Source organism: Lottia gigantea, assembly GCF_000327385.1.
Source record: "Lottia gigantea unplaced genomic scaffold LOTGIsca_8, whole genome shotgun sequence".
Taxonomy (NCBI): Eukaryota; Metazoa; Mollusca; class Gastropoda; family Lottiidae; genus Lottia; species Lottia gigantea.
The window spans coordinates 3268932-3284070 of NW_008710662.1; the positions used below are offsets into that span (position 1 = coordinate 3268932).

At 34.3% G+C, this 15139-nt stretch overlaps 1 protein-coding gene across 1 annotated transcript; it reads right to left on the reverse strand.

Moving 5' to 3' along the window:
* Positions 1–11356: 11356 nt before the first annotated feature.
* Positions 11357–12394, reverse strand: LOTGIDRAFT_108200 (hypothetical protein; the record flags this gene model as incomplete). Its single annotated transcript, XM_009067024.1, has 1 exon — positions 11357–12394. The coding sequence occupies one exon, from the start codon at positions 12392–12394 to the stop codon at positions 11357–11359; it is 1038 nt and encodes a 345-aa protein (XP_009065272.1).
* Between the last annotated feature and the right edge of the window lie 2745 nt (positions 12395–15139).

Sequence of the window (15139 nt, forward strand, 5' to 3'; positions counted from 1 at the left end):
CAGTTTGACATCGATAAGACATTGCAAATGTTATTAATAGTAGGTACATACATTTTATATAGTGTCACATGAACAAAGTTGGTGGGAAAACTGACTTGAGGGATCTATGCATAATTTGGCGCCATTTTGTCGGGTTTGTTTACATTTTGGTAAAAGTTTTCAGACAGCATGAACAAATATAAAATTGCAATAGAAATTATGGATCCTGTGATATTTCATATCGTTGGAGGTTTTCTTATGTAATCGGGTATAAACTTACATTGCGGTTGGCTAAACCTGAAGAATTAGAGAAATGAATTTGAGGACTTCATTGCCATAAAAAAATTATTAATTTTTCTACTCTCTTAGACAGAAGAGTTCCAAACAGAAAGATGACTCTTGACAAGAATGATTTAAGTTTCAGACCACAAATACCACACATGTATAAAGTGATAAAATGGTAACATTACAAATTTATTTAGGCAATAATTAAAATACACTCACCTGTGAATTTGTATTCAGTGATCATTTCCACTCTACCCAAGACCAAGTAAGCTAAGCCTAGTCTAGTTCATATGTAGGATAAATTTAAGTCATTTTGTCGTTGTCCCCACACGCTTAAAATTCAGTAAAACATTTTGCAGTTTTTGACAAAGGGTGATAATAGAACAGGAGTGAGTGGTGGAATATCGGGTCAGCATTTCAAGTTCTCCATGCATCTCACCATATTAAATTTAATTTAAGAAATTCACAAAAATCCCTTCGACGTAGCCTAGTTTTGATGTGGGATAAGATGGCGGCGTGACGTCGTAAACTGACCTCGTGTCTTTACCGATGACGTCATACCTACTTTGATTAACAGGTCGAAACTATCATAACGCAAAATCACAGTTTCCGTAAATTAACAGCAATCCTGTTATAATTTTCCGTAAGGAAACATAAAGTTCCTGTCAAAAAAACAGTATGACCACGCATGCGCAGACTTCGCTTATCTACAGACAAGTTTGGAAAAAAATGATAATAACACAGAATTTACGTAAATTTACTGACAAAGAACGTAATTGTTCTTAAATGACATACGACAAAGATTAATTTACGTAAAATAACATATTTCCTTATTGCGGAACTAACATTCTGTTAATGTAAGAACAAAGTCCGTAAATCAACAGGAAAGTATGTATATCAGCAGAAATTTACGTATATCAACAGAAAATATCAAGTAAATTTCTGTAAAAAAAACGGACTTTTTTTACAGTGGATCGAGAAAGAAGATTTCTAGAAATCGCAGGGACTTAATTAGTGTTGTGGGTGTAGGGTGATCCACCTTATACTTATATTGTCATACTAACTGTTAATATAGTCCAGCAAAGATATAATTTTTCTTAACTAGGTCTGATTCAAAACACAAACATGAGCCTATTATATTTTAAGGTAGAATAGATATTTATAGGAACTACAGATTGGACTTTCATTGTATTGATTACTTAACTACCTAAGTAAAAAATGTGTTTATGTTTGGGCTCGGACCCGGTTGAGCAGAACTGTTATTGTTAGACTAGAGCTCAACGCGAGAGTGGTTTTCAAAATAAATATACTTGATCCTCTATAAACTAGAAGAAACTGGAGAATATCCACAGCGCATTCGAATGAACGTAGTATTGTATTCTAAATAATAAATTAGATTGCGCATTCATAAAGCAAACAAATCACAAATAAAATTTAAACAAATATCAAATATTGGTCAGTCATTCGTGAAAACATATACACAAAATAATTCTGACCATATTGAAAATGTTAATGAAAAGTTAGACGGAGTTAATCCAAATAAATATGCAAATGAAGAAGAAAAGGGGATTGTCTTAAAAGAGGGGTGGCTATAATTTTCTTAATACAACAATTATTGCGATCAGTTAACTCCTTTTATATAACGAAACATATTTTCATCAGTTACGTCCCTTGAACTTTTAAAAGTTGTATCATGTCAGTAATTTTTGCTTTTTACTTCTTGCTTGTGTATATTAAGCAGATATGACGGATGAAGCTCCAGGCAGAGTATGCTTACCCTTTTTTGACACCTAATACCACTATATTTATGGAATACTTACTCACTTTTTAATATATAGGCAAATACTTCCTCATGTGAAGCTACTACTATTAATGTTTCGTTATGCGGTTCGGGTCATTAGTAGACTACTTGATTTGTGTCTACTATCAGGATTCTAATTTAGGGATTGCCAGATGAAATATTAACAATTTTTGTTATCGAAATCATCTTCAGCCAAATCTAGGTTTAGCTACGTCGAAATCATCGAGCGAGCTCTTTCCTCAACAAATCAAGTTCACTTTATAAGCACACTCAAGGTTTGAGAAAAAAAAATCATTTTTCATACGCTCACATGATTGGGGGGCGTATATTGCCGTCACCCATGTCCGCCCGTCGCTTCGTCTGTCGACAATTGCTTGTAATAAAGGATAAAGCCTATCGAAAATCAGAAAAATCGAAAAATATTTAGTAGAAGATACTGCCCCTGTTCTTGAGAACGCGTTCAATTTTAGCTTGTGAACTCTCTAGAAGGCACAATTCTTGACGAATTTTGGCGTAAGTGTTCGTTATCACCCAAGGATGAAAACTAGCGAAAATCAGAAAAATCGAAAAATATTTAGTATCAGTTATTGCCAAAGTTCTCGAGAACGTGTTAAATTTTTAGCTCTTAAACATTCTAGAAGGCTCAATTTTTGACTAAACTGTGAAATTGTTTATTATCACCCATGGATGAACCGAATCGAAATATGTTTCATAGGAGTTCTTGAAAAACCCTTTTAAATTTTAGCTCTTGAACACTAAAAGGCGTGAATCTTGCCGGATTTTGACAAAACTTAGTTATGCGCTGAAGATTGAATATTTGCCTTCTGGGGCTTTCACGAGCTGAAAATTGAACATGTTTTCAAGAACAAGGGCAATAACTCATACTCAATATTATTCAGTATCGCCCTAAAGAGTTCAAAAGAAGTGTATTTCATACTGGTGATTGTTACTGTACTGCTAAATATTTTTATTCAAAATCAAAGCTGCAAGTTGGCGGATATTACCTGGCAAGCTATCTTGAAAACTCAAACCATATTGGTATTTAATTTTAAAAAAATCAAATCTTCCTGGAATACGATGGTACTTCAGATTTATTTGTTTTTGTTACATTACCTCTTGAAAAAGGACATAAAATGTAAGCCTTAGATTGGCCAATAAAGTAAATATTCATCTGTAGACTTACCTAGTGTTATAACTATCGAATATAATCCCTGCAATAAGAAATAATTTATTAAACTTAGTAGGCCTATCTGTAATTATTACTAAACGCTTATAATAATTAACTGTAGTTTTATAATTACTTAGTTTTAAAGATGTATCGAAATATAGAGAGGGTATGTATGTTCCATAATTTAGGGGTAAGTACACTGATGAATATAGACATATTTACGCATAGTTTATTATGCTTGAATATTTTGGTCAAATTAATATTTTCAATATCCATTACATAATACTTCTAGCTACTAGCTGTAGAATCGAAAGCCATTTTTTTTACCGCACTAGGACGCCACTTCTCTTCCGCATCACTGCGACTATGTCGGCATTACTTTTGAGGATTCCACATAGCAAAATATTATCTTTTTGCAATATGCAGGGATCCTAGACGAACTGGGTGCATTTTACAATGAAATTAAAATAAATTCTAAGACGATACTCATTTTATAGAACAAGAGACAAACTAAATTCAAAATTTGTCTTGTGGAGGGGAAATAATATAAATTTCTTCCTTGGCTTAAAAAAAAATGATTCAATGAGCCTAGTATAGTAAGACGCTGTTACTATATCTCATGAAAATTGTCATTGTTAAGATATCTCCTGAAAGTGGACAAAATATCTCCCGAAAACGGACAAGATACCTCATGTAAAATCACCAACATAAAAAAAGATATCAAGATAAATATTTCACAACTGAGACAAATGTTTGCTTCTAAACCATGTGCGAGGCTGTGTCAAAGTATTGCTAATAATAAATTATGTGCCTTGTGCGTAGTCAGGGCCGAGATATCTTCGCAAGGTGTTGTTTTGTATTCTGAAGATTGATAATACCAATCTAATATTGATTTAAAGGGTATGAAAATCACAGAGGGAAGTGTAAATAACTATTAATTATCAAGTAGCCAAGTGGAAAGACTTCCGAAATGAGCAATTTATAATTTGATATACTGCTGGTAGTACTTGAGTAGCGTTTCTTATATAGCATTATGTGCGTTTGCAAGCCAGCTTTGTACGATCAAAGACTTTTGGCCATATGGTTTTTCTGTACTAACTTAACGATATCCTATTTCCTAAGGACCTTCGACATCAAACAAATTATCTTTACAGTGAATTTCCTAAAGTTACAACTCTTTTGAAATAATACAATTATAACTGATATTATTACAACCATAGGAAGCCGGAACGGGGTCTTTCGGTATCTTGAAATCGATCTATTTTGGTCCGAAGAACTATAGAACAGATACTGTAACCGGTTTAAAAGCAAAGGTAATGTTCATGTATCTTCAGAGCTGCAAAATTGTAATATACTACTTTTGATTGATGTTGCCATGTTTTCTGTCGTTTTTCAGAAACTTTCAGATACCATGTAACCTAGAAAAATCTTAATGACAGTAAAAACTGATGACCATCGACGCTACAGAACTGGTGTAATTCGCCGTTTTGAAGCTAGAAAATTGAGAAAATGAAGAAAGTGTTGTCTATTATATACAGTAAAGATGATAATAGAACCGTTAGTAAAATGATGAGACCAGTTGAGTTACAAGGTAATGTTCCAATACGAACTGACCTTTTCCTATAACAAGCACGGTAATATTGTTACTGTCAACAGAGAAAAGGGATAAATCTATCGTGTTCAAGATTCAAGTGCCATCTTCAATAGACTACTAAATTAGCAGCCAACATTATCTTAAAGGGATGCTACTCCCGAGATGGGGCAATTATTATCGAATTTGTTTTACTGATGATTTGGAAGTCTATTGATTTAATTTTCTTTACTCCTTCAAACCTCAAAAACACTAAAATTTGCCCTGTTTGAGACTATAGTTTTCGTCACTTTCTAATTATACTTTGTTGGTATATATGGTGAGATATTAGAAAATCTCGATGTAACCATTATAATGGCACTTAAATTTGACTTTGAGATAGGCTTGAAACAATAGAGGAAAAGTTCAGATTCAAAGAGACTTATAATATTTAAAAAGATAGCCATTCAAAGAGTGAAATATGCCTCCATGGCAGCTCGGCGATAAACTCTTTGCCTCCCATCATCTCTGAAAAAACAGAATCGACTTTTATTACTGAAATCTAACCTCAACCAGTCTGGCCGTTATCATCGTCGTACAATAATCTGTATCGCCTTTAAGCAAGCACTGATTCCTTGACTTCGGAGTCGCCTGGACACGATTAACCCTGTGACCTAGCGCATCAGCTTACTGATGACGACAGACGACCACCGTCGGAAAAAATTTCCAGCAATGCAAGATACGCAAATACAGGTCATCACGCGGTATGGTCATCCCGTTCTAGGCCTTTCTGTCCTGTCTGCTTGAAACGTTTGTTACGATTACACCCGAAGGTTCTTGCGATGAGTACCATTCCAAGAGCTTGCTCACGTTGTTGCTGTCAGTTATTGCATTCTTCTTGTGTTTTTTTATCGTTGTGTACGTCTGACATGATATTCTCCTTCTAAACGCCTACACATTAATGGGGGCGTATATAGCCGTCGTCCCTGCCTGTCTGCATGTCCACAATTGTTGTGGACACAATAGAGATCTGGTTTCCTGATGGATATTGATAAATTTTGGTGTCAATGCTTGATATCACATAAGAATAAACCCTATTGAAAATCAAATCGAAAAATATTTGATATGAATACTTGCCCTTGTTCTTGCAAACGCATTCAATTTTTAACTTGTGAAAGGTCTAGAAGGCACAATTCTTAGACGATATGTTGTGAAATTGTTACTTATTTCCAAATGATGTACCAACAAACCCTAAAATGTATTTAATATGAGTTACTGCCTTGTTCTTGAAATCACATTTAAGGCGCAATTCTCTACAGATTTTTGAGAAACTTGGTTGAATCACTAAAATCGAAATTTTTTTTAGGGTTATTGCCCATGTTCAATCTTTAGCTTGTAAAACTCCAGAAGACAAAAAAAGGTCTTGAACCGTAAATGTTTTTCTCAAAATATTTCATTTATTGATAGCTCTTGCCATTACGATGGTGGTCGTATTACGATGGGCCATCGCTTTTTTTATTATAACACCACACTGAGCAGTGTTCTGGTATATCATTACGAAAATACGTGCCATATAATGCACATACAGACCAAAAATGTAAAAATCATGAGACGGTTGATTCAATTTGTCATTGATGTGTCAAATCAAAGTCAGAAAAAAAAGTCTCTGGAAAAGGACAGTGCCCATCTTTGTACAAACCAACACTACGGACCAAAAAATAGAAAAGAATCTCCGTGGGCGTAAATATTGAAGGAATGAGCCTTTCAAGGATGGTCGAAATATTAAGTAAAATTTAATGTCAAATATGGCCAGTGAGATAGAGACTATCATGAATTAATTTAGATTAATCTTCTGGCGTTAGTCGTACTCGAAACTGGTAATGTGTTTGACACAATTGGAATATGCAAGAGAAATTAGGAAAATCAGTTTAGGATCAAATTCATATTCCATGCATTGATTGCATATATTATATCGTTCTTACTTGATGAATGGTTTTGATAATAGGTCCGTTGATTTTGATATTCAATTTCACGAAATTTAGAATCAGGGTAACCACTTAACTGCATTTGGAAAGTATTGGTTTGGAAAAAATACGATATGAGATGATTAAATTACTTCAAATTATTCTCCAACGAACAACTAAAATGTTAATTTGATCAAAAGTCAACATTCCACTTGAGAATTTCTATGACTGAGAAAGGAAGAAGCGGAAATAATATCTGTGGCGAAGTCGTAATTGATTTAAACTTACTTGTCCCACTATATACTCCCATCTCAAGTTGTTGATACTCAAAATCTCGTTATTGATTTTATATAATTTGACTTTAAAGGACCTTGAAGATTCTTATGGCACTATGGATGTAGATAGTTAAGCGCCAACTCTTCGAAGGTTTAAACATTTGTTGTTAAACTACATACTCTGTACAATACTATTTAATTATGTTCCAGTTACATGTCCATACCAGTGGTGTATTTAGGGGGTGTGCCCAGGCCAGTAAAAGTTAAGCCCTCTAAATGTTCAAAATTCATCTCGGGCCATCTGATTTTCGGTGGCTCCTAGCCGACCCCATTCCCCCGGCCTCATTCACTTTCCGCCCTCGCCTCGGAGAGACACCTCCAATTTATAGCCCTCCACTCAGGAATTTTCTAGATACGCCCCTGATCCATAGCGTTTGAAATCACGGACTGTCGACTGAAATTTTTTTAATCCAAATTGACTCTTCTTTTTTCAGCGGGAACTTACATACGGGCAATGAGGTTGGTGATCATACCAATTAGACAATTATTCGCGTAAAGCTTCATTTACCTCGGATGTAAAGTGTTGATTTTCGGGCAAGTTTCTTAACATGCGGTATGATGCCACTGGTTTGTCCTCTAATTATAGTATAGTCCACAGGTTTGTACTCTTTGGGATAATTGTACCACCCACTGGTGGTAGATTGTGACTTTCGGTTCTATAATTAGCATTTTAAATCCCTAGTGATCAGCCTCAATGGTGTTTGAACTAGCAGAACTACGTGGCCATCAAGACATGATATCGTCAAACAATGGCTGCCATAAATTACCGTGCTGTGTTGCAGAGAGTTAGCACAGCATTCAAGGTAAGTTAGTTTGGCTCATACCACAGTGTGAAAAATCATTTTTTTACAGTTGAGAAAATTTAATTGTTATTCAAGTTTTAATATCGTTATGGCTGATTAACTTCGTACAATTTGACGCTCTTGTCCTACATGTTCAACATATGTTTTGATAAATTTCGTGGTAAATAATATGAAATAAATGTTATCTGAACCAAATTTATGCGACATTTCCAGGTAATCTTATTATAGAAAAGAGTTTTCTTCGTGTTCAATGAACGACCTTTTCAATCAAAGAACACAAGTTAATTTTCAGATGAAACTTCCCTGGTCCAATTTGTTAGAAACCAAGGTCTCATGTGAGACAGGCTGCAATATAAGTTGTAAGAGTAGACACTTTTCTGGCAAAATTTCCCCTGACAGTCCCGTTTTCCCAATCTGAAGCCGAAGAGTGGGACGTTAAACTAATTTTATTTCTTAAGCCGAACTAAAATTAACTTTAACTTCGTTCTTTTCTCAAATTTTAAAACCAGTTGACGCGACAGCAAACCCCCAAGGAATGTGATAATATTGAATTTATCGAATTGTCTATTAAGGCTAATCAATATTCGGTATAATTTAAGTTGTTAGCAGTGCCAAGATGTTTACCACCTGCTTTGTAGAATCTATAAAACCTCAGTCAATTTCCTCTCGCGACATTTTAATTTTGGGTCAATTCAGATTCGTGATATCTTGTTTTTGTGTCTATTGTTCATATTAAGCCTTTCTTTTTTCATTTGTGTCAACCAATGTTCACTCCAACTAAAACAAAACGACACACCTTACTTGTTCATGTTCGTGAACATGATTTATTGATGACAGGGTGTAGAACCACGAAGAACTACATTGGATGTGTATCCGACAGTTCAACCTCCAATTTTAGCGCTAAAGATTCATTGGTGTACTATTGATAGTACACAGTTCATATTAGTCCTCCTGTCAATTGCAATTATTTCAAAATTTCATATCCACACTATACATTAATTGGTGTACATTTGTATAAGGCTAAAGGAAACCTAAATACTATTCTTACAAAACTAAATGTGTTTGCAACTCTTCGCAATATCAAAATGTTAAAGAGAAACATATACATAATATTTGATCCGAAATGTGCTCATTTGGGCATGAAACGAGTCGGACATAGTTAAGTACTAATGTATATTTGATATAGATTGATATCAATGAATAATTTAACGTAATGAATAATTGAACATACTTGATTCATAAGTAATTATAATTATTACATGCTTCAGAAGCATTCGAAATAACTACACGATTTGTAACTTATCCCTCATTTTGTTCATAATCTCCAAAGCAGTTTAATATAGCATATTGCGAGTGCAAGAAGATAGAAGCAATTGGAATAGCAGACATTTCGCCATACGTATGTATTCAACATAAGCATGAATGACACTTTGGAAGGCCAAGCTAATGAACGTATTTCACTGTAATGTAACGCATACGCATTTTTTCACTGCAATGTAAGCATAATATGCAAGGTCAAGCATGCGCATATATTTAACTGTAAGGTCAAGCATACGCGTACTAAATTCTAAAGTAAAGAATACGCATGCACTTCACTGTAATGTCAAACATACGCATGTATTTGACTGTAATTTAAGCATATTTCACGACATAATATCAAGCATACATATGTAATTAAATGTAAGGTCAACCATACGCATGTATTTTACTTTAATGTCAAACACACGCATGTAATTCAATGAAGACCAAGCATCCGCATGTACTTCACTGTAATGTAAGCATATTTCACTGCATAATATCAAGCATGCGCATGTAATTCATTTTAACATCAAGGATACGCATGTAATTCACTTTAATGACAAACATACGCATGTAATTCAATGTAAGGACAAGCATACGCATGTATTTCACTGTAATGTCGAGCATATGCATGTAATTCACTGAAAGGTAAAGCAACAGAGCAGCTAAGTTTAAACGATTTCCACTCCTCAACATGAACTTTGATTTGTTCTCATAAATGTTAAGAACATGCCAGCAGCACAAAGAAGCCTTATCTAGTTACGACAGATTGGATAGACAAGATCTTACTCTCGGTATTACATTTATATGCATGTAAGGGGCATCGGCTACTCGTGATTGTTGACATTGGATTGGCATTAAATACCAAACATACAACCGCATTCCCCCGAGTTAAATAGTGTGCGAAATTGGAGTACTATGTCACCAACCCAATCATTCCTCAAAATTTCATAGAGACTTGCCTTGAAAAATCTGAAAATTTGGTTACGAGAGAAAAAAAAAATTGGTGCAAATGGGCAATAGTGGTTTAATAACATCCAATTATCACCAACTTGAAATTGATCATTACAGTTTGAAATATACATATTTTATTACCATAACCTAGGATGTCACGAATTCATTTTTACAACACAAACAAAAATAGCACAGAATAAACTCTAATGTTCCACTGTGTACATATTCTACACAATTCACGACCCATGACTCAATGAATATTCATGATATAAATTATTACTTAATTGTTTGTAACATTTTTACAGTGTGTCTGTAGCTCTTATAATTTATTTTATTTTTCAGTAACAAACAGAACAGATGCTGTGACAGACTTAATGGTTTTTCAGAACAGGATCACCGGTGCGATGTTTTTCGAAATTTTGTTTGACTTGTAAGCGTCCTGGTATGGACTTGACGAGACACTTTTAATATCTGATTTGAAAGTGTTGAGGCGGTATTGTGCTTTCATTCGAGATAAAATAAATAATAGATTTCTGATTTGACGATACGTTCTTAGCAATAATTAATGTCAACAGTAACATGACAACATACCTACTGCGAACGTTCTGTTATCAATATGGTAACATTGTTAATCTCTTAATTCAAAATATCAACATCATAAAAAGATCATTTGGTGATAAAACAGCGAATCACGATACGGTGTCACTTTTTCAGCACGTTTTAATATTATTTTACAACAAAATGCATATTTCAGATTTACATAATATCTCACTGGCTCTTTAATTGCTTAAATCGATGGATTTCAGTTGCATGCGAACAGATTTTAGTAAACTAAGAAATGGACTGAGAATATTAGGACCATAACACATTCTTGAACTGATCGGCGAAGCTAGTATTGAGATTAACACTTTCTGCATCTAAAGCGAAGTAAATACAGAACCAATTTGCTGGCTATTAAAGTTATTAGAGCCTCATGCAGTGACAACGATCGAATGAGCAATTACGCATTTTATAATACGAAATTTTTCATTGTCACATATACGTATTTTGATCAATAACTGCAACATATAAATTAATTTTCATTGTATTTTATCGTACATTGGATATTCGTTGACATATCTCCAACTCGTTGCCTGACTCGAACTACTGGCCATTCATAAGAAACATATGCATACATAACAGATCTTTCGTGATAATATCAAACGTTATTTTCATTGTTAAGTTTACCAGGAACAGTCGTATTCTTGGTTTTTTCATCCACAATTCGAGTGCTAGCTCTTTCATATGTATTCTTCCTAATTTGAGGACTAAAACAACACAAAACTTTTCTAAAACTTCTTCGAAAGTTTTCAGATAAAAAGGCATATAATATTGGATTGACGCAACTGTTCATGTAAGCTAAGCAGTTAGATGCCATTTGTAGTCCTATATAGAAAATATCGGTTGGATATGTTCCGAATTTTTGAATAACGAGTATAACTTGTATAGGTAACCAACAAACTGCAAACAGAACAACAACAATGATAACCATACGCGTAACTCGTTTCTTGGCGCGGACGCTTTCCGCTGACTGATTGCCGCCGGGTACTATGCCATAGAGTAATCTTTTCAACATCAAACCATACATAACGCAGACAGCTCCTAATGGTAAAATGTATCCAAACGCAAAGAAGACCCCATAAAACATTCGTCCAACGTTTGCATTTTTAAGTTCTTCAACGTTTAAACAAGCCGATCTCTTTTCATTAAAATGTTCATAAGGATATTCTTCATACATCAATAATAATGGTATGTTACATACTGATATTACCACCCAGGTTAAAATAACAGCAATAGATGTATTGCGTTCCGTGCGGTATCTCATTGAACGTATAGCATGTACCACAGCTAAGTATCTGTCCAGAGACATCAGCACTAAGGTATATACACTAGCGTACGCGCATACGTTAATCATGTACTGTACAACTTTGCACCAAATATTACCAAACGGCCAAAACGGAATGGCATATCCAGAAGCAGTAAATGGTACACAGAAAACTATAAAAAATAGATCTGCTATGGCGAGATTCAGAATTAAGATATTGGTCGTATTTCGCATGTGTTTATCACCAATCACTACTAGAATCACCACTATGTTTCCCACTAAGCCCAACAAAAATATCACACCGAATATAGTAGGAACAGTTACTCGAACAATAAACTCGAACTGAAGAATCCTTTCGTCCGATTCTGTCATGTTCCGAACACATGACGTTCCACCACAACTCCCCGATGTGAATGTCGTGCTATTATTCATTTTTGGAGTTCAATTCTTGAGATATACGAACTTCCTCAGTGCTTCAAGTCTTTGGTCCACCGATTCGCATACAAACTTCTTTCTGAAAATATAAATATGTAGTAAGAAACAGTCAATGTTTGATCAACTTCAACAGCTGTTCAATAAATGGAAATATTAAAATTAATGATCGATAGCCTAATTTGCTGGGCGGTTCTGTGTGAAGAATCAACACAGCTATTGTATTTAAACTATTTTAGATAAAACGGATTGAGAGAACTGTTATACCGTTATCCATGAAGAACGCCTACAAAACAATAAGCTGTTTGTAACATATTCTTAAACAGATATATCTACTAACTCGCTACTCAAGGAAATGACTAGTTCATAAAACTCGTTTTTAAATGATATACTATGATATATAATACGGTTCCATAGAAATATAAGGTTCGGTGACTTTACATTTGAAATAGATACACTTCCTTCCCCTCTGTAAAATCATGTTTACAAATAATAACTTTGCAAGTGATTAACATTTTCATCAACGCAAAGACAATCCAAGACTTTCAGTAGTATTTTTTTTAGTTGATATCTAAATTCATACGAAACTGATTGCCAAATATCAATGAAGTAAACAATGTATTTATAGAGTATTACGTTATATTACTCAGTTGTTGTAATTTAACTAAATAATATATTGAAATCATTGAAGTATAACCAATTAAAATGATATATCATATTTTTTTAATATAATTTAATATTTGTGTCATATTGATCATAATTTGAAAATTCAAAATAAACAACTTAAAATACACCATTTTTTAATGAAAATATACCCTACCCTTTCTTTTCACACAATAACCGTCTTATAGGTAACCATATCCAAAACTGGGATATTTTACGATTCAGAAAATCAAGAAAGTTCTCATATGTACGGAAATATATTCTTTAGAAGAATGTCGTTTCGTTTAACACTTTTGATTCATCTATGAATTGAAAGGACGATAGAACGGAAATTGCTATGTACAAAAAATACCTCATATTCCAGTGGGAAAGCAACATGAATAACTAGTCAATGGAAACATTTCATGAGCAAATGCTGAGAGTAAAATTTGATTTCTCTCTATCAGAAAATAACGTCAGATCTGACATGATATGTTGGAATGTACGCTATGTAATTTAAGATAGTATCGAAAACATGCGTCTGACCTAGTTACCCAAATCGGATCACGAACTTAGTTGACCGACAGGAACTTGAACAGAATTCCTTTTCTACACAGGGACCATGTGACGTTCAGACATAAACATGGTGGCATCTCAATTTCATGAAGTGAACGTATTCAACGTCTTCATAATTACAACACCACAATGTTGTGTGTGTGTGAATTGACAAATAAGTCTCAGAATCGACATTTTGACATTACTTTTTTCTCCAGGGCGCTTCCATCTTGGTTAATCGCCTGATTTAGCTTTTGCAAATATAAGCATGTGATTTAAAGGCTTGGTTAGAATGTGTATGACCTTTCTAAAATTCGACTTCTGTTGTCTTACGTTATGGTCGACTAAGTTTATTTCTATTATTTTTTATGTAAGAACGACAGGTAGTATCGGACTGCGACTTGACAATTTGACACAGCATGGAAGTCACGGTTTTATCGTTTTCGGATTTTCCGATTAAATGTTTCAAACACTCTCAAATCTGAGGGTCCTGGGTTCGATCCCTGAATAAGTCATGTTAATTTTTTCTGGCTTTAAAACTAGGCAAGAGGGCTAACATAAAGGCATTTAAAATGATTGGATTGGACAAAAATCTAGGCCCTGTGGCTTAATTTGATTCATAAATATAGAACGTGAACATAATTTCTTAGGAAACGATTACCATTATCTAAGCATTATAAATTTTCTTCGGTTGAGAAAATGTTCATCGAAATATCATCAAAAACATTTTATTAAGATCATATTATCTAATTTCCTTGTTTTCTAGCTTAGTTTTTTATCTTTAAAAAATCACCGGTTGTGCTGGAAGGTCGATTATTTCCATCGATATAAGAGAAATACTTTACTTCTTACAATTTCATATCTGTATACATGTTAATGGAACTGAATATTTACTAAAAAGGTGTATGTACTTATTCATCAAAGCATGTTGTGTCGGGTCGGGTCGGTATTTTGTGTATTTATTTTTCAATACAAAACATTCAATGCACTTAGCTGATACCACCTCGTAAGCCACTGGTAGAGTACCTGGAAACCAACGGCATACCACTCACCATACAGAATGTTATCAATTTAACATGTTTCACTGCAGAAACATCAGAGCACACCTTTTATTTATTTTGTTCTCCTCTTTTCTCACATTCTTTCTTTTTTTCTTTTTTTTTCAGGTCTTCTAGTATTCAACAGTTATTAGATAATCTAACCAAATCAAACCAAACCAACGACTATCATTCGACTACCAATCAACAAGAATTACAATGATCAGAACGAGTTTGGAAGATTGAAGGAGTAACTAACGCTACACCATCCAGGGCCAAGTTTCACTGCCATGTCATTCGACCCGACCAGATCTCACGAATCATCAACAACGCAGAATCATCCGATTTGAACCAATCCAACTACAAACTACTACGACTACCAACAACTACCTAGTTTGCGATATCAGCATCCGCTGGAAGCGAACGTTAACTTGTCATTTACCTACCTACA